This window comes from Hemicordylus capensis, chromosome 3 (assembly GCF_027244095.1).
Source record: "Hemicordylus capensis ecotype Gifberg chromosome 3, rHemCap1.1.pri, whole genome shotgun sequence".
Classification (NCBI taxonomy): domain Eukaryota; kingdom Metazoa; phylum Chordata; class Lepidosauria; order Squamata; family Cordylidae; genus Hemicordylus; species Hemicordylus capensis.
In genome coordinates this window covers 86,809,391-86,835,553 of record NC_069659.1, presented here as the reverse complement: position 1 = coordinate 86,835,553, position 26,163 = coordinate 86,809,391, and the positions used below count along the sequence as shown (strand labels likewise).

At 40.4% G+C, this 26,163-nt stretch overlaps 1 protein-coding gene across 3 annotated transcripts in view; it reads left to right on the top strand.

Annotated features, from left to right (window-relative positions):
- Nucleotides 1-26,163, top strand: part of TIAM1 (TIAM Rac1 associated GEF 1) — a 158,787-nt gene that overhangs the window by 75,202 nt on the left and 57,422 nt on the right. For all 3 annotated transcript variants that reach the window (XM_053308447.1, XM_053308445.1, XM_053308446.1), the window contains 5 exons: nt 594-764; nt 7,260-7,364; nt 9,399-9,480; nt 17,567-17,653; nt 20,004-20,228. In XM_053308447.1, the coding sequence (XP_053164422.1) occupies nt 594-764; nt 7,260-7,364; nt 9,399-9,480; nt 17,567-17,653; nt 20,004-20,228 (670 nt within the window). The remainder of the gene's footprint in view (nt 1-593; nt 765-7,259; nt 7,365-9,398; nt 9,481-17,566; nt 17,654-20,003; nt 20,229-26,163) is intronic.

Genomic DNA, 26,163 nt, shown 5'->3' with positions numbered 1-26,163 from the left:
TTCCCCATTGACTATTTCAAGGGATGGGGAATGTGCCAAGGGATTGGACTGTAGCTTAATGATAGTGTGTGTGTGTTTCACTCAAAAGGTTCCAGGTTCAATCTCTGGCACCTCCAGATGGGATCAGCCACTGTCCGAAAGGACCACTGTCTGTAGAACTCCAACAATCAGTGTAGACAATCCTCACTCAAAAGGTTCCAGGTTCAATCTCTGGCACCTCCAGATGGGATGAGCCACTGTCCGAAAGGACCACTGTCTGTAGAACTCCGACAATCAGTGTAGACAATCCTAAGCCAGATGAACCAGTAGAAGGCAACTTCATATGTTCAATTGTGCTGTGTGTAATTGTGATGCAGCTGCCCCTCTACCAAAGTAAAGAAGTCATGGAAGGAGAGAGGGATTTGGTAACGGGAGAAGCAGCTAATAAACCTTAGGGGTTGAATTCCACCTTTAGAGTGATTCATTGCTCATCCATAATATCATGCTTTAATCATAATTTAATTGGGTAAAAATTGCCTATTTTATGTCTCTGTCTGTAATTAACTGTCAAATAGGTGGAATGATATGTTAACAATTTTTAATTTTTATTTTAGAGGGAAAAAGAAGTAGCACTGACCACTGTTCATCCACATAATGCTGATTCTGACATCTGGGTTCATGAGTATTTTACACCGTCATGGTACTGCCTGCCAAACAACCAGTCTGCTTTGACTGTAGTCCATCCAGGGGACACAACAAGAGATGTCCTGGAAATGATTTGTAAGGTAAAAAATAGATTTTGTTGGAAAAGCTTTTTGAATGTTATGAATATTTTGTTTCAGTTCCAAAACATTTCCGTGGAACTCTGCTGTGGTTTAATTCAATCAAATTGCCCCCAAATGTAAAACTTGATGAATTTCTTAAATTGAAAAATAGTGAAAACCATAATTCTATGTTTGCTTCAAAAAACACCATGTGTGTTCTGGTACCGAATGGAGGTACTTGGGATGAGTGCCACCCCAACAGGAAGCTGCTTGGGTGGCAGAGAGCAGGTAAGGACCTGCTCTCCTCTTTCTTAAAGCTCCCGCTCCTCTCCCTGTGGTGCAAAACCAGTGCTCAAACCACAGTTTGTGCACACTCTTATACCATGCTGCTCAAACCCAAAATCATCATCTATTGGAAGATTATGGTTAAGCTCTGTTGCAATGAACTTTTACAACAGCATACTTTCCTAAATGTAATGTATTTTGATTTCACTCTTGATAAATACCTTGGTGGCCATGTCCAGCTGCACCTCCCCTGACTCTTTCAGATATTTCATTTGTTCAGACACAAATAATATCTGTGCTTGTATGTATAGCAAACATGTTGTCTCCAGTCTAGTTGGTATATGCTGTCACAGATATGATCCCTCTACATTTTTCATCTATTTTTTACCTTTGCATACCAAACAAGTCTTCAAATTCTTCAGATCTTAAGATACCATTTGGTTGTTCAGTGACAACTGCTAAACAGAATATTGATGGAAGGTGTGCTGTAGATGTGGCATATGTAAATTGTATTGTAGTCAGCATGGGGTTCCAAGTGCTTCCAGGCCAGTCTGAGATTTTCAGGTGTGGTTTACCCATATAGTCAGAAACATAAATGGGTCTTCTATCTGCAAACATGTAATCTTTGAAAGTTCCCCAGGTATTAGGGATGTGCACAGATTTTTACATTCTGTTCCAAGCTCAGAATGCCCCAGAACGTTTCATCATGAATGCCCTGGAATATTCCATTGGAACAACCAGTCGAGCCAGTTCTGAAGAAATGAGCTTGGAATTCTCGAAACGTTCCTAGTGCCATTTTGGCCTCTGTGCACGTCTGGCAGCCATTTACATGGTGGTGCTGACCACACATATGGCTGTTGCATGTGCACAGACTCCAGAAGAGTGCCATTTTGGAGTCCAAAATGGCGCTTGGAACACTCTGACTTGGAATAGGGTCGTTCCATTCTAAGCTTGGAACAGGCCCTTCATTTGAACGGTGTTCTATTCTGAGCAAACTCAAATGGCCCATTTCGAGTTGGAACCTTCCAAGATTGGAACATTTTGCACATCCCTACTAGGTACTGTGCTTTCACTTTTCACAACTTCTTCTCTGTTTTCACTCTTAAATTCATGAAAGGCGATGTCATTAGTTTACTCTTGTCACATAAGCTTATGCATGTTTATTAAAATAAGTTCCACTGCATTCACTGGAGCTTCTTTCTAGACAACTGTGCATACGGCTGTGTCTAAATTAGAAATTATCTGACTGCTGGCTGCTCCCCATTTGTGGATTTGTAGGCAAAACTCTGAAAAATAGAGGAGAGTCCTTGAAATAATCTTTGAACCAAGGGAATCGTTTGACTTGCATTGCATTTAAATAGGAAGTGTGTTCCAGATTCCTTAAATATAGGGAAAGGTTTGAAGTATTAATATGTGACTTTCATTTCCCACAATAAAATTAATAATGGATCCACAATTATGAGTTTAAAATTTAGGAACTATCATCTTTGTAATCTGTAGCTGTCTTTCCCAATAACATCCACTAACCAACTCAAGAGGACTACTAAAAGCAATTTGCATGATACTTTGAAAATGTTTTTTATTCAGATGACACTTCCAGAAATAAAACTTTGGGACTTTTAAAGAAAAGCCAAATGTTGTATAGAAGATGTGAAGCAAAACTTCTATTTAGGGTAATTATATGTTGTACTCATCAGAAAGTCAATTTCTATAGACTACTGATGCTCTTAGGGGAAAATATCCCATTGTAACTACAGATAAATGACATTTTTAAAGAGACACACAATAGGCAAAGTTTATGAAGTATTCTTCGTAATAGTTTTATTTTTAGGGCTTTTACATAAGCAGTAAGAAAGTTTCTCAGCTGATAGACAGGGCTCCTTTCCCCTTTAGCTTGCACTTTGTGGAGAGAAATTTCTAGGTACATGTTCAGCTTCCTTTTAGCAACAGCACTCCAAACTAGTTAGACCAGAGTTGGGAATTTAACTAATTTCACTTCTTTGTGGTTTATACTGTCTGTCTCTTTCTTTCTGAATCTAGGAAAATGCTCTAGGAAAATACTGATTACTGCATTCTTTTCTGTAACATCTAATAATGAATCTCTTTCTTCTGTCTCTTGCATTCAGCTCATTCTTTCCCCTTTAACTCTCTGATCCACATCATTTCACATCAATTTGTCATCTGCCATCTGAGAACCAGTCAAGTTCTGGTACAGTAAACATTTCAAGCTCTACATTTCATGTGAACCTCTTCATGCTGTAGAAGTTGTTAAGACTTCCCATGTTGTAATTCTTGTAAAAAAAAAAAAAATGGTATCACAAATCTAGATTCACTAGGTGCCCAAGATGCTGTGGCTAGATGCTAACCATAATATTTCCTTTGGTTTTGTTGGTGTTGCATTGTACTTTAGTGTGTTGTATATGGCTTTGGATAGTTGGGGATCTCTGATAATGGGCTTATTGTTGTTTTAAAATAATACAGAAAAGAATACAGATGGACCTTGTTATCTACAGAGGTTCCATTCCTACCAATTTCTGCAGATAACAGAAACGCGGATAACAAGTCATTGAGTGAATGGGAATTGGAGGGTTTGGTTCCTGGAAGCAGAAAAAGTCAGAAAAACTGTGAAAAGGGGCAGAAATAATTAAAATAATTAAAATAAAGTGCTGTACTATGCTCCGTGAGACTCCATCTGTCCAGCAAGGCACCCCAAATCTGCCAATTCAGCAAATTTTCAGCAAAAAAAATCACAGAAAGAAATCTTTTTTAAAACCAGAAGAGCCACAAAATGGCTCCTTTAAGCAAAATGGTGGCTGGAAATGATCTCAGAGGTCATTTCTGAGACATGGATATTAACCCTTTTGTATCCATGAATATTGAGGCTGGGTGCATATTCTCCAGCCGTGGACATGCTGAACTGCAAATAGTGGTACTGTGACTATTGAGGTTTGCCTGTATTCTAGGTTTAGCAGGGTTTTTTAAAATTAGTCCAAGTCCTTTGGGCCTCAGGGAGGAGCTTGCTAATAATTAACCCCTTCCAGAGGTATCCTTCATACTGTGAGAGCAGTGGCATAGTACCCAGAATGTTGGGGGCAATATGCTAAATCATTGTAAACCGCTTAGAGAGCTTCGGCTATAGAGCGGTATATAAATGTAAGTGCTATTGCTATTGCTATTGCTATAGTCCCCAGGGTAGGAAATAAGTCCAAGAATTGCTGTTCATCAGCATATAGCCATTCACATTTGTGGTTAGCCTGATGCTGCCTAGACACTAGTTTCTATGCGTTCTCAAACATGTCTGACTAAATCTCACTGATATGCCTTTCAGTCATTGCTTCCTTTCTGACATCTCTGAAGTTGAATGAGCTGTGGAATGTACACAAGGTTCCCACTGATTGCTGACTGACAGAAAGAGGCTGTTGGAAAGAGGCTAGTGGGTCATTGGTTCCATTCACGTGGTTTTATTTCCCAGTTCTTGTGCTGGCTTGTCACATTTCATTTTGAAATGTTCTCAAAAAGAAAGGCTTTTCTGAGTCTCTTGTTCACTGATATGTTTTGTAGCTAAGCTGACTTCAAAGTCCATCAACACTGAAAATCGTTTGAATTCAGTTAGTTTTCTTTTTTAAGAAGAGGAGGTGTTTGTACATTTTTTTAAAAAAAGCAATAGGTAGTATTTGACTTCCAAAGTTCCAATACATATGTTGTTGTGCATATATTTGGAGGGATACTATATTCAGAACAGATTTTGAGACTGATTTTGACTATCATAAACAATGCTACAAATTAGACCTGTGGCAAATTCAGGGTAGCATTTTTCACATGCCTAAGGCAAGAAACAGTTGCCCTTGGGGGAATTTATGCACAGCAACACTCCTTTTCTCATTCCTGGATGCCATTATGTTTTTTTCCTGCAGACTGAAGGGCATTATAGGACAACTGGGGGCGGGAGGGTGTCACATTTCATTTTAATCCTGAAAGAAATGCAGCCCTCCTAGCATCCTAGTTCTGTGGTGCTATTTCCAACCTTGGGAAGAACATCACAGTTCTACCCTAGATCCCTCTTGAAAAGAGGCACCTTAAAAAGAGGCTGAAGCCAGAAAAGGCTTTTAGGATGGCTACCTTTTAAGCACTGAAATTTCCCCTGTGCTGCTGTTTTGTTTTGGGTTTTTGTGGTGTGGGAAAGATTAGGAATGTCTTTAATGGGCCAGTAATGGCAGCTCTTTAATGGAAGAGATAGAGCATAGTATTCTTTCCATATAGACAAAACAGCACTCTGGGGGCAGAAGGAGTAGGGGTTCAATGACAGAGCACCTGCTTTGCATGCAGAAGTCCCAGATTCAATCTCTGGCTTCTCCAAGTAGAGCTGGGAAATACTCCTGCCTGAAATTTTGGAGAGCCACTTCTAGGCAGTATAAGGTAAAGGTGAAGTGTGTCATCAAGCCAGTTTCGACTCTTGGCACCCACAGAACCCTGTGGATTTCTTTTGGTAGAATACAGGAGGGGATTACCATTGCCTCCTCCCACACAGTATGAGATGATGCCTTTCAGCATCTTCCTATATTGTTGCGGCCCAATATAGTACCAGCAACATTCTGCTTGTTAGTCAAGCATTTCTCTGCTGAGCCATGTAGATCAGGAATTCTCAGCGTTGGGTCCCCAGATGTTATTGTACTTCAACTCCCATAATCCCCAACCAAAGGCCACTGGGGCTGGGGAGTATGGAAATTGAAGTCCAAAAACATCTGGGGACCCAACGTTGAGAAGCCCTGCTGTAGACGATACTGAACTAGATGGACCAATGTCCTGACTTGGTGTCCTAGGTTCCTATGTGTAAGAAGGAAGAATGAGCAACCAAACAGCAAGCAGGGGGCAGCTAGGCAAGCTGGCTTTCATTAATTACCATGGAGCAGAGGGAAATCTAGATACCATACCATTTTTATTTTGCTATTGTTCTTCTGTGACCGGGAGAAGAAGTTGCACTGGGTCGTGGGATTCTTTGATTGCTCAAGGGCTTCTGAAGTCATTTTAAAATGGAATTTTGGTAGCGATCACATATAAATTCCCATTCTAGTCTAATTTAATTGTTAATAAGTAATCAGAACAGAAGGGTGTGTGTGTAAATGCCATAACCTTCCATTAATTATAACTAACATTGTGTGTTAATGATGCAGACTTTTTTAGTTGAGAAATAATTTGCTATGTGCGTCAGTTGTGTTTGGTTTGAGCATGCTGTTACATAATGCATGGGATTTAAGAAGCCAATTTTGTAATTTTAAAAATGCAAATTGCAAGTAATTGAGGTGGCAAATTGTAACAAATTTCAGAAGCAAACTAGTTCCCTACATACGAATGCTTTGTTGTATTGCCAGATATTGGGAGAAAGCTATTCTCATTCCTTTTTTCTATGAAATGATTCACTTCTTGGTGATAGCCATATTTTCATCCACACATGCTAGGTGAATAGAGCTGTGTTAGCAGTGCTCTCACTCGGAGTAATGTTGTTATTCAATGGTGTTAGAAGCCCTGTAGCTGTCCATGTTCTGGACCACATGAGCACCCCCCGCCCCGCACTGCCACACCAAGCACTCCATTTTCCTCCGTGATCATGTAGGGTATCCATGCTGGCTCCTCGGTGCCACCCCTTGTCTTGCTGCTGCTGCCATCTCCTGCTCCTACCTCCACTCTGGTTGGCTATTACCAGCAATTGGGTGGATGGCTTGCTTCTTCTCTGATTCCCAAGAGAGAGGAAGCAACCGCCCTGAGACCTTGGGTTAGGGCGGTATAAAAATGTGCTAAATAAATAAACCAATCTGCCGGCTCACTAGCAAGAGCCGTAAAAGTGACAGATGGGCAGTGGAGGTAGGAGGCAGAGGAGGTGATGGCAAGGCAGGGAGTGGCACATAGGGCCCAGCACCTGGTCCCCACATTACAATGAAAGGGAGTGGGGGGTAGCTCCTCTAGAGTAGGTGGCTCATGTTCTTCAGATGCATCTGCCCAATTACAGCTCTGTCCCTGCTTTTATCTGTGTAATACCAGGAAGAGGTTAGGTGAGCATTTATTATCTGGTTGGGAGATAAGCTACTTCTCTGGAGTTGTTTAGGCAATATGTTCAGAACCTTCTTTTAATAACAGAAGACCTTTCCTTCACTTTACAGAGACATCTTTCACTTTAAAAGAATGGTTACATGTATTTAACTTTTGCTTTAACTTCCCTCTGCCTTTTTGTTTCAGGCACATCAGCTGGATTTCTCAGCCCACTATTTGCGTCTTAAGTTCCTGACAGGAAACCAAATGCAATTCTATGTACCAAAGCCAGACGAGGATATCTATGAGCTGGTAATGCCAACTTTTAAATAATTCTTTGGAATTTTGTTGCTTTTAAAATAAAAGGGGAAAAGCCATTGTGTTACTCTTCCTCTTGGGTAACTGACTGCAAATTCTTGATATTCGTAAATATAAAGGACTTTTAAGCCATTAGCAAAATAGTGTATGTGTATGGAACAAAAGGTTTTTATTTTTAGTTTAGTGATTAACTTTTAAACTGGATACTAAAACTCGTTGTTCATGAATTGCTCATATTGAAGGAGGAGAGGGAAGTGTCTGGACAGATAAAGGGAGTAAGCTTTTACAGTCATAGGCAGCAGGCATGGAGGAGTGGGTGCAACTGGAGAAGGGGAAAGATCAAAGTTTGGCCATACAAGCTAGACAAAAGAAATGACCAGGAAATTTGACTGCAAATAGTCTATACAAGAACATGCTTGAAAAGAGGATAAAGTTATGTGCACATCTTTAAAAATCCACAACACAGTGAAATGTTTGATGTCGAGAATAACATAAATGGAAACAAGTAAATTCTGACCCCTAGGGGAGATGTGTGGAACCACAGAATAAAGAAAGAATTCTTTGCTGTTACTCCTGGAGTTAAATCTAAGTACTGAACACAAAGTTTAACATGCTTGCCATACACACACACACACACACACACACACACAATTATATGCTATTAATCTTTAGAAATGCTACTAATATTCCTCTTTATGCGGTTGCTTTTCACATGGCTATATATGGAGGTCCACATAGGAAGACATGCATATTTTATAATCGTCATGTGTGCTTTTTGAACCAGATCTTTGTTTACAGTGCCAGACACATGTATGAAAAAATACACTTCTACAGCTGTTCTACATGTATCTTGACTTCTTGTACATGAGTAGGGATCTGAATATGGAACTAACAGGGCAGGTGGGGGGCGGGCGACAAGTCTGACTGCTATTTAGGTGAAACATTTCATTTTTCAGAAACCACACCCCACCCCCAGTCACTATGCTACATATGTACAATTCATGATGGAGGTAGAATCTACCTGAACTATTTATGGGGCATCCCAGGCAGCTCTTTCTTAACTGAGTCAGCTAGGCTGTGTCCCTACCGTGCTGCTAGATGAGACCTGCCTATTAGGCAGTGATATCTGCAGAGGTTGTACATGTTAGCTAAACGTTGCTTTCTCTGCATTCAATCAGTTTTTCATAAGTGAACTGCTGTGGAAGTATGCTATAAATTGTTTTGTAGCACCAGTGAGACATTTGAAGATTTATTATGCATAGATATTTGTTTGTTGTTTCTCTGTGTAAACTGCCCTGAGCCATTTTTGGAAGGGCGGTATAGAAATGAAATCAATCAATCAATCAATCAAATAAATAAATAAATAGATAGATAGATATACAGTTTTGTCCATCCAAACTTCCTCCTGCTCTTTCAATACTGAGACTTTAAAGTGCATAGATAAACCAAACGTTTCTAGTAGTAGGGTGTAGCAGGTTCATCTCCTTGCTCTTTTTCTTCTTTCATTGTTTTCTCTCTTAGGTTGAGATTAAGAGGAATATATACCTCAGCAGAGTCATTTTTTTTTAAAAGGTCCTCCTTTTTTCTTCCATTAAGTGATTAGACTTATATAAAAAGAGAGCTCACAGTACATTCTTCAGACTGACTTCAAGGTTGAACTGGCAGTCAAACACACCAGCAAACTGAACTCTGGTTAATTTTGTCAAACTTGTCTTTTCCTCTCGACTCCTCCCTCCCTCGCTGCCGCGTTCTCTTCCACCTCCTCTTGCTCCCTGCAGCTGGGTGCCCTTATCAGGGATCCTCTGTAGAGCCCTTTGTTAGTTTTTTCTGTGGTGACAAGGAGGGAGGGGTCAAAGAAGGACAAGAGTAGCATCTTGAACCCATGTTCAGTTTGGTGGTTTTGTATGTCAGTTTACTTGTAGCATATTCACAACATATGTATGTCATGTCTGCTGTTTAAAAAAAAACCAAAACGGCAAGCTTGAAGCAACAATATATTTCCTTGTAACAGATTTTTTCTCCTTTCAGTTATATAAAGAAATAGAAATCCTTGAGAAAATTACACAACAAATTCATATTGAAAAATCTGTCACATTGTCTGAAAACTATGGTGAGTACAAGCTTTAAAAAAAAATTCTTCATGAAATGATTTCTCTTTGGCAATGTGACCTTAAAGTTATTTAATTTACCTTTTGAAGATTTAGTGGGTAAACTGTGAGTGGATCTGAGGATTACTATTCCCAAATTGCCAATTGCAAGACTGACCATCTTTCTGCTGTAAGAATGGGTGCCTGAACATTAAACATACCTATCAGTTACAGCAAAATTCATCTTTTTAATAAAGCCCTTTGTAATTGGGATGTAGTGCTGTATTAGTTTTTCATGGATTTGGACTTCACTGTAGAAGTTGCCAATGAGGGTATGCAGAGTTCCCTATGAAACACAACTCATTCTTTTGTGAAACATTACTTTTTGTAGTGAATAATGGTGAAAACAAGTACCACCTGTTTGGCCAGCTTTGGAGGAGGCAGGATCATGCTTAGCTTGCTTTCACAACCATAAACTAGGTAGTACAAGCATCCTACCCAGGTTCAGGAGCTGTGTTTACTCTTGATTTTTTTATCACGTGCGAGCAAAAGCCTAGGTAGGCGTGGGGGGAGTGAACATGTGGAAGCCTCACAGTGGGTAGGATGGCACCATCTTTCCCAATACTTGTGCCCAACTGTTTAATGAGGTAGGAGCAAAAGCTATCCTGTGCAATGCGAGTCTCCCACATGATCAAGCCCCCTCCTTCTACCTAGGTTTTACTTGCACACAATCAAAAATCAGGAGTGCGCATAGCTCCCCAAACTTGGTAGCTTTTAGGTTCAGCATTACATAGTTATCCTTCAGCTTTTTCAATTTCTAAGCATAGCAACCTTTTGACTATCAAGATTGCCTTGCGGTCAGACCAATTCTCACTTTGCATTTGCAGTCTATTGACTGAGTGATCTAAGTCTCTGGGCTACTACACTTTAATCTTTAACATTTCCAAATCCCTAAACTGCTTATTATACAGCTGCAGGGCAGAATATTGAGCTGTGGTACAAAGTAGCATTGTGGGATCATATTTGAAAGTAAAAAGCTTACTAACAGAATTTTGACATTGAGTTCCTGAGTCTTGGAACATTGTTGATGGGATCTTTCTATTTTCCTTTTATTAAGCTGTGTATATATTATGTTGTTGACTTTCTTTGTCTTATGACATCACAAAATAAATGCAACCATGGGATCAGAAGTGTCTGTCTTTTAAGTCTCATATACATATAAACATTTTTCAGTGTTTACCATCTTAGATCCCAGCATAATTTATTTATGTAATTTTAAATATTATTTTAAAAGCTGTGGGCATCAATTGAAATTCAATTTCTTAATAAGATTTTAAGTTTTTTAATGTAAACATCCAATGATTTTCCAAAAGAATACTGTATCACAAAAACAATGAGTGTTCTCTCGAGCAATGATACATTGAAGGCATATGCGTAGCATCTATTGGACAAGGGGGTGCGACTGTCCCTGGGCCCAGACTGATCAGACTGGTCCAGCCCTTTCCTCGTGCAGCCGGGGCACAGTTCCAAAATTGACATTTGCATGACCTCCATGCATATTTGTAAATGTACCCTACCCTCTCACTGCCCACCCTCATCCCCAGCTGCCCTTTAGAAGACTTTTGAAGCCAGGATTCCCCTTTGCTTGTAAAGGGAAATCATCACTGGATTCCCCTTTACAAGCATAGCCCCTCAAACCTCCGAACCTGTTTTCCCAAGGAGCTCAGAGCAATAGGATTCCCCCTATTGAAACTTTCTAGGATTAATCAAGTAATAAGGAGACTGATTTGGTAGTTGCACATAGAACAGAACAGATTAAAAGGAATGAGTTAACAGTTATAAAAGGAGTTTACATAAGAAAAGTAGCTTTTCGGAGCTTTGGTGTAGCAGCAGATACAGTATATACTATGCAGTATGTAATAATAATGTATTTTGTGGTCATTTACTCTTCTTTTGCATGTACCAGTTCCTTCCTGCATTTCATACATACTAGGAAGTCTGAATTTTGCATACTTCAGTAGCCACTAAGTATAATTTGCCTTCAAACCAGAACTGGAAACCACTGTTTAAGTGAGTTTCTGAATCTGGTTTAGAGGCAAACTGTGATGAGCAGTAACTGTAGTTTTGTCCAGTTCAGATCTCATAGCAAGCTGTGATTTACCACAAGCCAGGAAGTGGGGAAAGGAACTGGAGAACATGAGGGAAAGAAGTACTATACATGCATGGAACACGATCCCAGTGCTAAAACTATGGCTTGACTATGGCATCTGAATGGAAACTGTGATAGCAAGGGCATATAACATTAGCCCTATTCAAATGTTATTCTAAAGACAGTGTACACGAGCCCAAGTCCTGTTCTGCCACATCACTCAGCTTCCTACCCATACTCTTCATGGTTACAGCAGCATTCGCCTGAAGAAGCACATGCCATATCCATGATAGTAAGCGTTTCCATGGTGAGGAGGTTGGGGTGCCCCAAGCTGCCTATCACAGAACATCCACCATCACAGACAAGGAGTTCACCTCTTCAGATGAAAGTCCCCGTATTTGAGAGTAGGGTGCTGCTGGGAAAGAGTGACAGGCCATGGCGGGACTTCCGAACCCACTTTTGATGCTTGTGCTTGCATACGTTGTTGTCAGGATAATGTCTGAATGGGGTTATTCACTTCACTGTATGACTGATTGCTACAGATAACCAGATCTCCAGATGGCTGTAGTCAGTGCTTGGAGAGATTAGATATGGTCACTACCCAGCACCTTTCAACTGAAACCACCCTGTTGTCTTAAGAGACCCTTCATAATTTCTTTATTGAAATACTTGTCACTGAAGTTATAATAATTGCACTCTTTCTCCCCTCATTCAGTGTTCCCTCTAAGGCATATGCGTGTGTGCTCACTCACACGTTTTTTTGATGTCCACTCAGTTAATTTCAAATCAAATAAATTATAAACAAATAATAAAAATTTTAGATCCTGCTCAGGTTTTGCATGTGCGCACACACTGCCTTGATACTGCCACCAGAACAAAACTCATTCCGCACACAGATGAAAAAAATTAGAGAGAACATTGCCCTCATTCCCATTTTCAGTTTAGACAGTCCTGCCTAGAGTGTAGATATCAACCAAGTCTTTCAGTTTGCTCTCTTTGCCTTGAAGAAATTGGATGCAGATTTTGGTATTTGGTAATACACCGTGGTGTCCCTCCTCTCTTATTTTCCATCCTCGTTTTGGGGGATGCTCAAAGATTTTGAAGGCAGTTTGATTGACAATAGTTTCTTATCACTTTTTCCCCCTTTTGCTGATGGCTAATTCTATGTTAAATGCATTTCCCCCCTTGAAGGGCCATAACTATTTTGCTTAATGAACAAAAAAGGAAACTGCTGCTTACATACATCTGGAAGCCATAGAATTTCAGAGCAGCAAATGCTCCATTTTAGAAAAGCCATAGCAATAAATAATGCATGATAGTTAACATGTATTTACATCCTGAATATTTAGGTGCTGATGATACAAACTGAATCCACCTTGAGACAAGGACAAATGCTGATATACAGCACAGTTGTCCAATGCACACTTTTTAATTCAAGGTTTTGACAGTGTGTTTTATTTCAAAATATGTTCTTTTCTGGACATATTTAACTATAAAAATGTGCTGTTATTTGTGATTTGACAAATAATATATTACGACAAGAAAACATCCAAAAAGAACAACAAACTCTTTGCAGTCTTGCAGTTATGCTTTTAAAAAAAGGGTTATATATTTTATTTTATATATTTAGAGAGAGGGAGAGAGAGAGAGAGAGAGGGCAGTAGTTGTATAAATCAATGACCAGTGTCCTAGAGCAAAAGGGTATCTTTTAAAGCCTCCAATGCTGGCCTTAATTTAAAAAATAATAATTATTATTTGCATAATTTTACATTTATTTAAACTTTTTAATTCTTCCATTTTGGTACTGTAAATTTACTTTCAAGGGTAAGCCCCAAGGAGAGCCTGATCCAATAAAGTTGTTCTACTCTTTTATGTGACTTAAGTATATATGATTAGCAGATTTCCGTGCTATCTGGGCAAAGAGATGTCTTTTAAACTGGTGCCAAATGTAGAATAGGGACATTAGCAGCTGTCCCTTTTAAATGCAGCACAACATCCTTCCCAGGGGCTGTTACGACTGTCTCTCCTGTGTTTCTTCCTCCTGTGCTGAGCACCTTTCGTTTAGGAAAGCATTTTCTTACTTCATTTGCTCTGTAAATCACTTTGAGAACCTTTTTGTTGTAAAGCAGTATATAAATATTGTTTATAATAAATAATGAGTAGCATTCACTGTTGTTCTTACTCTGGAACAAGAAGTCTTTACTCCAGAGCAGGGGTGTACAACTGAATATCCTCCTTAGCTATCCAGAAGTTTGACTTCTGCCCACAAATCATGCGTGAGCAGAAGTCAAACTTTAGCACATTAATTATTACATGAAAAAGAAATTAACAATATTAATGAAAGCATTTATTTGCTGCTTCTGGATCTTTCCACCCCTCAAGGGACCCACCAAGGAAAGCAACCAGAAAACAGGCCCTGTCCCTGCTCAGTCAGTGGGGAACCTGGAGTGCATGACAGCCCCAAACATATATTTCATCCTTTCCTCTCCCTATATCACTGTTGCTTTCAGGCTGCAGTCCTTGTCATCCTTACTTGGGAGTAAGCTTTACTGGGTACACTGAGGGACATATTTCCAAGTAAACATGCAAAGGATGGCATTTTCAAGCAGTTTCTGGAAAGAACAGAGGATGGCCCCCATGAAGGAAAGCGAACTGACCGAAAGAATTATTGGAATTATTTATACCCAAGATGCCCCGTTAGCCTTGCCTGGCCAGAACTTAGCTATGGGGCTCAGGTTTGTGTTCAGCTGTTTGCCCACTGCTTAGAAAATGAAGCACACACTCAAATAATAAGTTATTTTTTAATTTAAATAACATTTAAAATAGTTTAGAAGAACTAATCTTAGAGAGTCTAAACATATTAAAGATTTCAGTAGGTATCTCACCACTCTAGGCTGTCTGCAAATCAGTCTCAGCAACACAAAGGATTGAACCCAGAACAGTAGACCCAATGAAAAATCTGAAGAAAAAAATCACAAACTATAGCCAGAGCTTAAAGCTTTAAGTTAGGAAAATAAAGAAAAGGAGGGGGAAACTTTAACACTAAAATCCATGGCTTAAACTCTCAGTCTTTTTTCTCAGGGGAAGGTCTTAGCCTCCCAAAGGGATGATCTTGAGGTGCTTGTTAGTTTTTGATAGCCATCTTAATCAGAAAGATGTCATTTAGAATATGATTTTTTTTAAAATTACTATTGCATCGTTTGCAAAAATATAAGACTTATCCGATTGTGCAAACCATCGCACAATATCCTTAGTTTCACATGCTAGCAAAATAATGCTCAGGATCATCCAAGGCAGATTAGTGCCCAACATGGAAAGGGAAATGCTGGATGTTCAAGCTGGTTTCAGAAAAGGCCGAGGAACAAGAGATATTATTGCTGATGCATGCTGGATGAATGAGAAAGAATACCAAAAAGAAGTCAATATGTGCTTTATTGACTACAGAAAAGCATTTGATTGGATCAACCATGTCAAGTTGCAGAATATCCTTAGGAAAATGGGTGTCTCAGAACATCTCATTGTTCTCATGAGAAACCTTTACACAGGACAGGAAGCCACAGTCCAGCGTCTATTTCTCCTTATTTATTCAATTTATATGCTGAACATATACTGAGAGAAGCTGGATTGAAAGAAGATGAGCATGGTTTTAAAGTTGGAGGAAGAAAGATCAATAACATGCACTACGCTGATGACACCACTCTAATAGCTGAGAATGCAGATGGTCTGCAAGCTCTAGTAATGAATGTCAAGGAGCAAAGTGAAAAAATTGGACTACGACTAAACGTAAAGAAGACTAAACTAATGACAATGGGTACAGCAATTAGCCTCAAAATTAATAATGAAGACATTGAAGTGGTGGATAGCTTCTGCCGTTTAGAATCGACCATCAACAGTAAAGGACCCAGCAGTCAAGAAATACGCCGCAGACTAGCACTTGGTAGGGTTGCAATGAAGGCCTTGGAAAGGATATTTAGATGCCATGACGTGTCTATACCTACAAAGATTAGAATCGTTCGGACCATGGTTTTCCCCGTGACACTCTATGGATGCGAAAGCTAGACTTTGAAGAAGCAAGTTAGAAAAGGTATTGCTGGGTTTGAACTTTGGTGCTGTAGAAGACCTTTGAGGATACCATGGACAGCCAGGAAAATAAACAAATGGATCATAGGACAAATCAGTCCAGAATTTTTACTCGAGGTATAAATGCTCAGGCTCAAACTATCATACTTTGGACACATTATGCGAAGACCCAGGTCCCTCGAGAAGTCCATAATGCTGGGGGAAGTTGAAGGAAAGAGAAGAAGAAGATGACCAGTAGCAAGGTGGATAGGCTCGGTTTTGACAGCGATGAATGCACCACTGAGAGACTTCAAAGGCCAAGTTGAAGACCGATCATCCTGGAGAGAATTTATCCATGTGGTCACTAAGAGTCGACACCAACTTGACGGCACTTCATCAATCAATGAGCGATCACTTAGTGGGAATACCCCATCTGTGTTCTGTGGTATTTCCAGTTCAAGACAGCCTAACCATGACACCTCATTTGCCTAACTGACCAATAGCCATGTTAAACTTCCCTTTCTTCTTAGCTACAAAGCTTGCAAAGCAATCTTAAAAATCATATGTGCTGTTAGCAAGGCCTGTATGAACCAACTTGAAATGAGGTCTTTGGACATGGATTATTGATTAGAAGCCCCGTGTGTGTGTGTGTGTATCTTTCTTTCTTTCTTTCTTTCTTTCTTTCTTTCTTTCTTTCTTTCTTTCTTTCTTTCTTTCTTCTATATCTATAATCTGTCTCTCTATGTATGTGTATGTGTATATATGCAAGCCCCATTTTCCTTCAGAGTGACTGATCAGTGCTTGATGTTGCCACTTGTCAGCTGCACAAGCAAATAAGTTTTCATGGATCCTTATATTGCTGCAGAGTATTCCTATCTGGAGCCACCTAATGGCGCAGCGGGGAAATGCTTGACTAACAAGCAGAAGGTTGCCGGTTCAAATCCCGCTTGTACTATATTGGGCAGCAGCAATATAGGAAGATGCTGAAAGGCATCATCTCTGACTGCATGGGAGGAGGCAATGGTAAACCCCTCCTGTATTCTACCAAAGAAAACCACAGGGCCCTGTGCGTGCCAGGAGTTTAAATTGACTTGATGGCACACTTTATTATTACCTGAGGCCAGCAAAAAAGTCCCTGCCGGTAGGATCCAGCCTCCAGGTCTTATGTTGTGTAGGCCTGCTCCAGAGCAAACACTCATCATCTAGACTAAGGACCTCTGCGGATTTAAATTGCTGTCAAATTTAAGTTGCATTTTAATTGGCTTAGAACAGATTCTTAGCTCATAAGAGCCAGCTCAGCATCAAACTTTTTCAGATTTTGCACACGTGTGAACATCAAATATAGTATGTGAAGCTGTAATCTTCTTTGGTCAAGCCCATATACTGTGCCATTCATTATAGTATAGATGTGTTTTGTTAGCAGGTGAGATCTGTGTGCCACTCAATATATTCCATTTTTTTCTGATTATGCCAAGATTCCAGCAGCTCATGTATATACAAAATATACAAAATCTTTATAAAATAATCATGAAATTAGATCGTAAACCAAAATAATTAAGCATTTGTGTTTTCCAGTAGTAGAGGTATACTGATTTGGAGAACTACTTTAATGAGTATTGTGCATATGGTCTCTACTGCAAATAAGGCTGCAGTTCTTAGCACACTTATGAGGGAGTAAGTCCCATTGAACTAACTGGGACTTGTTTCTGAGTAAACATGCTCAGGATGGTAATGTAAGATTTTTCTCCTCCCCCCTTAAAAAAATATAGGGTCTTGCTCCATATTATAAATTATTTTGCTTGGATAGAACAAAGTACTTAACTTCAATTAATGGACTGGATATTTTCATTTACATAATTAAATTAAAAGATGCTCAGTTTTGTTACTGGATATATCAACAGGATTTTCTCTGTCCTCTGTGGAAGAAGAAGGGATTCGTCGGCTTCATGTGAACAGTGTCAAAGAGACAGGATTGGCTTTCAAGAAAGGTAGGATGCTAGGGAATGTTGCCTTCCCTGTTAAAACTTTTTCTGAGTCCCAGCTCTTTGTTTCCGCTATCCAAATTAAATTTTCACTTCTACCCTGTCAAAAATAGGGAATGACTACAAAGTCCATCCAACCCAATCACTTTTCAGTAGAGATAGGCATGAATTGGATTTTGTGATTTGATTCGCGCTCAAATCGAATAGCAAAATTCTTGAATTGGTTTGTTGAAACAGTGACCATTGTCAGCTATTTTGACAAATCAACTTGAATCGATTCGAATGATTCAAGTGATTCAGCCATAGGGAACAATGGGGAACTTGAATCACCCCATTGTTCCCCATGAGTAGGTCCTAGGTACACCACAGTGGGTTGGCTATTAGGGCATGATGTGTGCTACCTACCACCCAACCTTCAAGAGAAATGGGCAAGCAGGTGATTTTAAACAATATTTTAAATCTTTTCCCCAAACCCCCATAGGATCCTATGGGTGTTCAGGGAATTGGGGTTTTGACTCAAACTCAAATCAGCCCCTTTATTTTAAGGGTGTTTCATTTTGAGTTTGAATCACTTGAAACAGTCCGATTCAAGCTCAAATTGATTCAAACTCAAATTGATTTGCACATCACTACCCTTTAGTTCATTTATTAAATGTGAACAGATGTACAAAGCCATTCTAAAACTGGCAACAAGATAATGTTGAAGGGTGACCACATACTCAGTGAAAAACAGTATCCTTATCTTTGCAGTCTCTCAATATCTTCTTGTGTACCTCCCTAATCAACATATAACAGAACCTTCCTAGTTAAAATGAGCACAAGAAATAATCCCAGAAGACAATGTTTGGTGGACCTAAATTGTCTTACTGGGCCTGTTCAGGCATAACATGAAACCAAGATTAAATCCCGATTTGTTGCAACATGTCCTAGTTTAGGAGCTCACACCCTCTCTCTTTCACCTGCTCCACTCGTGTATGAGGCTTGGAAGAATTCTACTTAAGAATAAAATCCCAGCTTCAGATCCTGGTTTATTTTGAAATTCTGGTTAGAATTTGTTTGGTTTTCTTGGTTCAGCTATAACAAGCAATCTTGGTTTATTTTTAACTGGAGTATTAATTCTTCCAAGCCTCACACATGAAGGGGAAGGAGTGTGTGTTCTCAAAGCTGGGTGTGTTTATTTCTGGCTCTGCATTATGTCTGTACCAGCCAAGTATTACTTTACTCATTCTGCTACTCCATAGCTATATGGATAACTCGGGGACAAAAAACATCTCATAGACTTTAGGAAGAACTTTGAAAACAGAACAGCTATATCAATTTCTTATTAAAATTTTCATAAATATGACAGTTCCACTCTGAGAACTCTTCTGCCATATGTATCAGGAGCCATACTGAATCTGTTCTAAAAATGATCTTTGTAGTCAGCAGGAGTGGCCCTTTAACAAGGCAGGTGACAGATTACTGAGGCACCAGCGGGGTGGCAAAATGTCCCTCCGACCACTGACATCAGAGCAGCTCTTCAGAACTGATCTGACAGTTGCAAGATTTGTGCCACTTCCCCTCTCCGTACAAAGTTTGCAAGAAGAAAAGAGGAGGCTGCTGATAACCTCCATTCCTCCCCCCCCCGCCAAACACACTTTTGATACTTACAAGGGTCAGTTTTGAAAGGGGGCTGGCCCTTGCTAGGGGAGTGGATTAAGACAGCATTTGGCACGTCACCTCAGGCACTGCAATACCTTGGACCAATTAGAAAGAAATTCAGTGTTCTTAGAATTAGAGATACCTAAGCGAAAGTCCTGGCTCAAGTCATAAATTCATAGGGTTACCTTGAGCAGGATTAATTCAGAGAGACTCTACTTTAATTCCTCCATCTACAAAATGAGAATAATTCTTCCTTACTGTGTGTTTGAAAGGACGAACAAGAATAAAAACATTTTGCACATGGAGGGGAAAATGTCCCTCCCTCTATGTGCCAGTGCAGTCATTAGAAACCAACACTCCATGTGTTGCTAGGAACTGATAATCCATGACCCATTGGCTGTGCAGTTGGTCAGAAAAATTAACAAAATCTCTTCACCAGGAACAGAACAACACTGGTGTCTGCACATCCTAAGGGCCATGCAGTATCCAGGTACCAAATATCCCTGGGCTTTGCTGGGGTTCAGCTGCTGCTCCAGTAGTACATCTAATTATTGGTTTGTATTGTGCCCTGAAAGTGCTTTACTGATCGATAATGAAACTTTCATATCTGAAAATACTGCATCTGCCTTTGACACAATTATGAAACCCTAATGCAAAATAGAAATCCAAGCATAACTTACTGTGTGAATTTTAATCTGCTACTTTCTCTTTGCAGGCCTGAAAGCTGGTGATGAAATTATTGAAATGAATAAAAAGGCTGCTGAAGAACTGAATTCAGCCATGCTAAGAGATGTTCTTGTTCAGCCTTCTCTGTGCCTTATAGTACGTACTTATCCTGAGAGAGAGCCGGGGCACAAACTAACACAGCTACCACCACGCCGCACAGATGGTTCTCTTGACCTGACTGACAGTCCCTTGAGATCTCTCAGCAGTAGCCAAGGTACTCGTGTTGACCGAACAAAGAAAGGCATGATGGGCCTACACTCAGGGCAGCTGTGCATGCTATGGTGACCTCTCTAGGATTAGTTCATGTTGCAATTTTATTTTGACAGATTCCAGATATTGCTGGACCTTGTGAAGCTGCTAGCGTTAGCAGTGAGTCACAAATGATCATGGCCTCCTACTGTCTAAAATGGGAACCAGGCTGGGAGATGCTAAGAGGGAAAGTTCCATGATTCATCATCATGTTGTGTCTGATTCTATCAGTTTGAAAGAATGAATTCACCCATGGTACTGGACTTAGACATAACTAATTACTGATGGCCTTAGTGACAAAATATCTTATTCATCTGCTGTTTTCTGCTTGCAGGCTAGAGAGAGAGACTATATCCCCATCTTAAGGCCCACATATGTAGAAACTTTTCTGTTGTCTTTGTCGATATTCACATCCATAGAGATTTATAACTGCATGTGCAGAGATAAAACCTTTGTACCCCGAGGTTGTGTCAGTGCTTTGGAGCAGCTTACTTTCTGATAGTCATCCATGTGTCAGTGCTTTTCAAGAGACAAAGAGGCCAAATACAGTTTTGACGTGTGGAAGGTGTGACTGGAACAGAAGCACAAGCCCTGGCAGTGGTTTTGTACAGCAGTATTCTGTCAAAATTGATTGGGGCATATATGTGTAGTATGTACTTACTAGGGCTGTGAACAGTAAGAATTGTGCTATAATTGGCTTGTTTCAATGTTTCCTCTTGCCAAAATATTAATCTCCAAAATAGATTTAAAAGCACAGTGATTTTTAAAAATAGTTTTTCCAAGTGCCGGGGGCAGTTGGGGAGGAAGCAAAGTTGAGAAATACTTTTTTTCCATTGCCAAAAAATATAAATAGATTTATATAGCACTTATAACTGCAGTTATAGCACTTTATAATACAATTATAATAGCACTTATAGAACTTTAAAGATTTTCTGATTTTTTTTTGAGAGAGAAAATAATAAAAAATCAAAAGATTTACCAGTCTTAATCAAAATTTACTCTGTCCTTTACTACATGTGTCCCAAACTCCAGAACCTTCTGTCCAACTAGTCCCAATTTTATATTCCCCCCCACCTCCGCAAAAAAACCAAAGACCATTTTATGGCTAACTCTTTGGTTAGCTTAGGAATAGGAACTGAATGAATGCTTTATGCTTACAAGCACAGCTTGTGCTCGTATTTATTTATCTTTGTGGGAATAAAAGACTCTCACTTTCAGTCATTAAGGGATTAAAGAAACAGAAAGCTGTGAAGTATTCTTCTTTCTGTTTCTGCTAACTACCTCTCCGATCCTGACCTGCATAGGAAAGGGAAAATGCAGTAAAAATCTCAGGATTGGCTAATTTCCTTGAAATTAAAAAGCAAACACATACCGGAGTCCTGCCATCCTGGACTACACGTGTGCCCAATTTCAGAACTCTATGCCCAGCCATTAACAAAAAATTTTTAAATATTTTTTTTAAGAGTTGGGCAAAAAAGGAGCACTGTTGCACTTTTTCCTAATGGCAAAGGGTAGAGTCCTCCACATGGGGGTGGAATGGAGGATGCAGGAGGAGGATACTGGAGGTTTTGTAAAGTTCTGCTGTGAAACAAGCCAGATTTAGCCATTTAAAAAGAAAAATGCATTAAAAATTGGAGGATTGGTCAACCCCTGCTAACTTGGCAATGAGTCACCGTTTAACATGGTGATTCTCTTTATTTAGCAGGGGGAGAGTAACTGGCCCTATCCACCCCCAGCACAGTACCTCCAGTCACTATCTTGTGTTTCTTTTTAGGTTGTGAGCCGTTTGGGAACAGGGATCCATCTTATTTATTTATTATTTCTTTGTGTAAACCACCCTGAACCATTTTTGGAAGAGCTGTATAGAAATGAAATCAATCAATCAATCAATCAATCAATCAGCTTCAAATTATATACAAAGAGTTCTGCCATTTTGTACTACAGGTGTGCCCAATTTCAAAATCCTAGGCCCAGTCATTTTGTTTTCTTTAATTTTTTTCCATTTCTCCAATGAAAATCCAGGACTTTTGGGTTGGATTTCCAACTGGATTTCTAACTGGAAATCCAACACTGATCCAATTTCTGACACCCCCAGGGGTCCTAAAATCAGATTTCAATATTTCAGGATTGGATCCAATATTTTCAATGGTGCACAGCCCTAGTACTTACTAATCAGTTATTGTATTTGATTTTTAATAATAGTTCATGTAATCGTGAATGGACCGTTGATACACTTGTTTTCTTCTTTCTAGTAGTGCTTAGCATAGGAAAAGGGAGTCTGAGAAAATACAGTTGCCCCTGGAAAGTCTATCATGATAATTATTCCATCACTATTAGTATACATAGTGTTTTACAGAATGAACAAAAGAGACTTGAAGCTAAGGTGGTCTAGGTCCAGGCAGTGGCTGCCTGGATGCCTTCAGATTCAACAGTGAAAGGAGCAAGGATATATTAATATAACAAGTTAATGAATAAATTACAAAGCAGTTAAAGATTTTGTGCAACGAAGATAATGATATCAACAGGACATTAATATATTTAGGCTGGAGGTAACAAAAATGATTTTTTGGTTACCAGAAGTATAAACATGTGGAACCATCTCAGAAGGAAAGAGGTATGGAAGCAAAAAGTCTTGCTCCTTTCAAAAGTGGAGCTAGGTACATTTATAAAATATACTAGCTGACATGTTGCACCATGAAATGTGGGGTGGTTCTTAAAACTACCTGCTTTTAGAATGAATGAATGAATGAATGAAGCAGCTGCAGGGGCGGAGCCACCATTGGGCCAACAGGTTCAAAGAACCCGGGCCGTTGACCAATCAGGAGCCGCAAGAGCAGCCCCAACACGCTCCCCCATGTCTGATGTCAGACGCAGGGAGGCTAGTTTAACTCCCAAGCGGGGGCCGCGCAGCCCCTTCAGGAGCTAAACAAAGGCTGGTGCTGCGTTCGCAGTGCCACCCAGGACCAACTCTTCCCTGCAAAGGCAGGGAAGAGCCGCTCTTGGTTGAGCTCTGCGAACGCAGCACCAGCCTAAGTAGCTCCTGAAGGGGCCGCGTGGCCCCTTCAGGAGCTAAAAGACTGGAGCTGCCTTCGCAACGCAGCCCAGAAGCAGTTCTTCCCTGCAGGGAAGAGCTGTTCCTGGGCTGTGCTGCGAAAGCAGTGCCAGCCTTCATTTAACTGCCAAAGGGGCCATGTAGCCCCTTCAGCAGTTAAAGAGCAACTGAGTCTCGGCCGAACGGAGCCTCCAGCCTCCGTCCGGCCAGACCACGTGGCTAGTCCCTGCATCTGACATCAGACGCGGGGGGTGGGGCTAGCGGGGGCGCCCACCGCGGCCACACACAGGCCGCCGGCGGGCTGGCTATGGCCCTGAGCAGCAGGTGTTCTTATCCAAGAACATTGTTGCACAAATACTTAAACCGGCATGTTTGTACTTCCACAACACTACTCACCTTATTTCCAATGTAAATAGTGTCATGGAAGTGCAATCACACCAATTTAAGTATTTGTGCAAGAGTGTTCTGTGTGCCCCACAGTTATTTTTAGGTGTGTGCAGTGGCATGTTTTACTGTGCAAGATGTTGGCCACTTCTTGGCTTTCATTTCTGTGCTTCAGTTGGTGCACTCCTCTGCCTTTCCTACTAAGAATTTTAAACTTTTTAAAGCCCCTTTTTAATGCATTTTAGACTACTGCTAGACAAATCACCCCAATATATTTATTAATGTAGAAAGTTCCAAATTTATTATTTATTTATAGAATTTCTATACCACTTGATACAGAAATCTCCAGGTGGTGTACAAGTTAACATAATATAATAACAATATGGAACAGTTAAAATTCATAAAACAGATACAAATCTCAATAAATAAAAACACATTAAAATGTCGATTTCATTTGAAAGCTTGGGAAAACAGGTACATCTTCAGGGTCCTTCTAAAAACCAACAGAAAAGGAGATGCTCTTATTTCAGCAGGGAGCACATTCCAAACCCCTGGGCAGCCACAAGGAAGGCCCGGTCTCTAGTTGCTACCAAACAAGTCGGTGGCAACTGTAATCGGATCTCTCCAGATGATCTTAATAGGCGACTGGGTGCACAACAGAGAAGGCACTCTCTTAAGTATCCTGAACCCAAGCCATTTAAGGCTTTATAGGTAATAGCCAGCACTTTGTATTTTGTTTGGAAACGTATCGGCAGCCAGTGCAGTTCTTTCAGAATCGATGTTATATGGACCAGTCTGGCTTCCGCATTCTGTACCGGTAATTTCCAAACTACATACAAAGGCAGCTCCATGTAGAGTGCATTACAGTAGTCAGGCCTAGAGGTTACCAGCATGTGTACCACCGTTTTAAGGTCATTTGTCTCCAGAAATGGACGTATCTGGCATATCAGCCGAAGCTGATAAAAAGTACTTCTGCCACTGCCTCAACCTGAGAAACCAGAGAGAGTTTGGGATCCAGGAGCACTCCCAGACTATGAGCCTGATCTTTTAGTGGGAGTGTAACCCCATCGAGGAGAGGCAGGCTCTTGGCTCCTGACTCCTTACAGACAGTACCTCCGTCTTGTTTGGATTCAACTTCAGCCTGTTATCCCTCATCCAGCCCATTATTGCCTCCAGGCAGGCACTTGCGGGGAGGGGGGGGTCATGCCATTTCCTGATGAAGTTGGTATAGAGAAATCCATCTGGGTGTTGTCAGCATATTGATAGCATTCCAGATCAAACCTCTGGACGATTTCTCCCAGCGGCTTCATGTAGATGTTAAAAAGCATTGGAGACAGTATGGAGCCATGTGGAATTCCACACTTTAGCTCTCGCTTTGAAGAATAACAGTCTCTAAGCAACACCATCTGGAATCTGCCAGGGAGGTAGGAACGGAACCACTGTAGAACAGTGCCACCCAATCCCACCTCTTTCAAGCGACCCAGTAGGATATCATGGTCAATGGTATCGAACACTGCTGAGAGATCCAAAAGGATTAGTAGAGTCACACCCCTCTGTCGATCGCCAGTTGAAGATCATCCATCTGGCTGACCAAGGCAATCTCAACCCCATAGCCCACCCTAAATCCAGTTTGGAATGGGTCTAGATAATCTGTGTCATCCAGAACTGCCTGGAGCTGAGAAGCTACCACACACTCAATTACCTTGCCCAACCAAGGAAGATTAGAGACAGGTTTGTAATTAGCCTACTCTGAGGGGTCCAAAGCAGGTTTCTTCAAATAAGGTCTAATAATAGCCTCCTTAAGACAAGAAGGTATTCTGCCCTCCCTCAGAGAATTATTTATGATATTTTCCAGACCATCTCTGATAATGTGACTGCTAGATGCAATAAGCCAAGTTGGGTCAGGGTCAGAGAGCAGTTGGTAGGGTGTACAGTCCGAAGCAGTTTGTCCAAATGCTGCTTGGCTCTCAAGGTTTGGCAGCTGCAGGTTTTGTTCAATTTATTTGGTGGCTTAAATACTACTCTCTGTAGTTGGCCACAAGATGTCAGCATTGCCCTATGTGAAACCAGCTCATTTGTAGGACTGATGTATCATCTGGCTACACTTTGTTAATAGCAAAACAAAGATGAGCAGGTTCTTTATAGTACAGAAAAGAATGGACCTCTATGGAGCCAGTTAACATTTGTAAGGGAGTCAAATGCCTATAAGTGTGCAGCTCACATACTGGGGAGAGCCGGTCTGGTATGTCCAAATTGAATGCCTCTATTTATTTCTAGATAAAAAGCTTCTCCTTCAAACCCTATTGTATTTACCAGGAGACATGCAGTGGACTAGTGACAAAATCATTACTGTGTAAAGTGTGGACTGGAAATTTTGTACTGAATGCTGACATGGAGAGAGGAGATGAAGGAACAGGAATATGGCATTGCCTCAGTGTGAATATTGCAAAAGGAGAGCCCCACT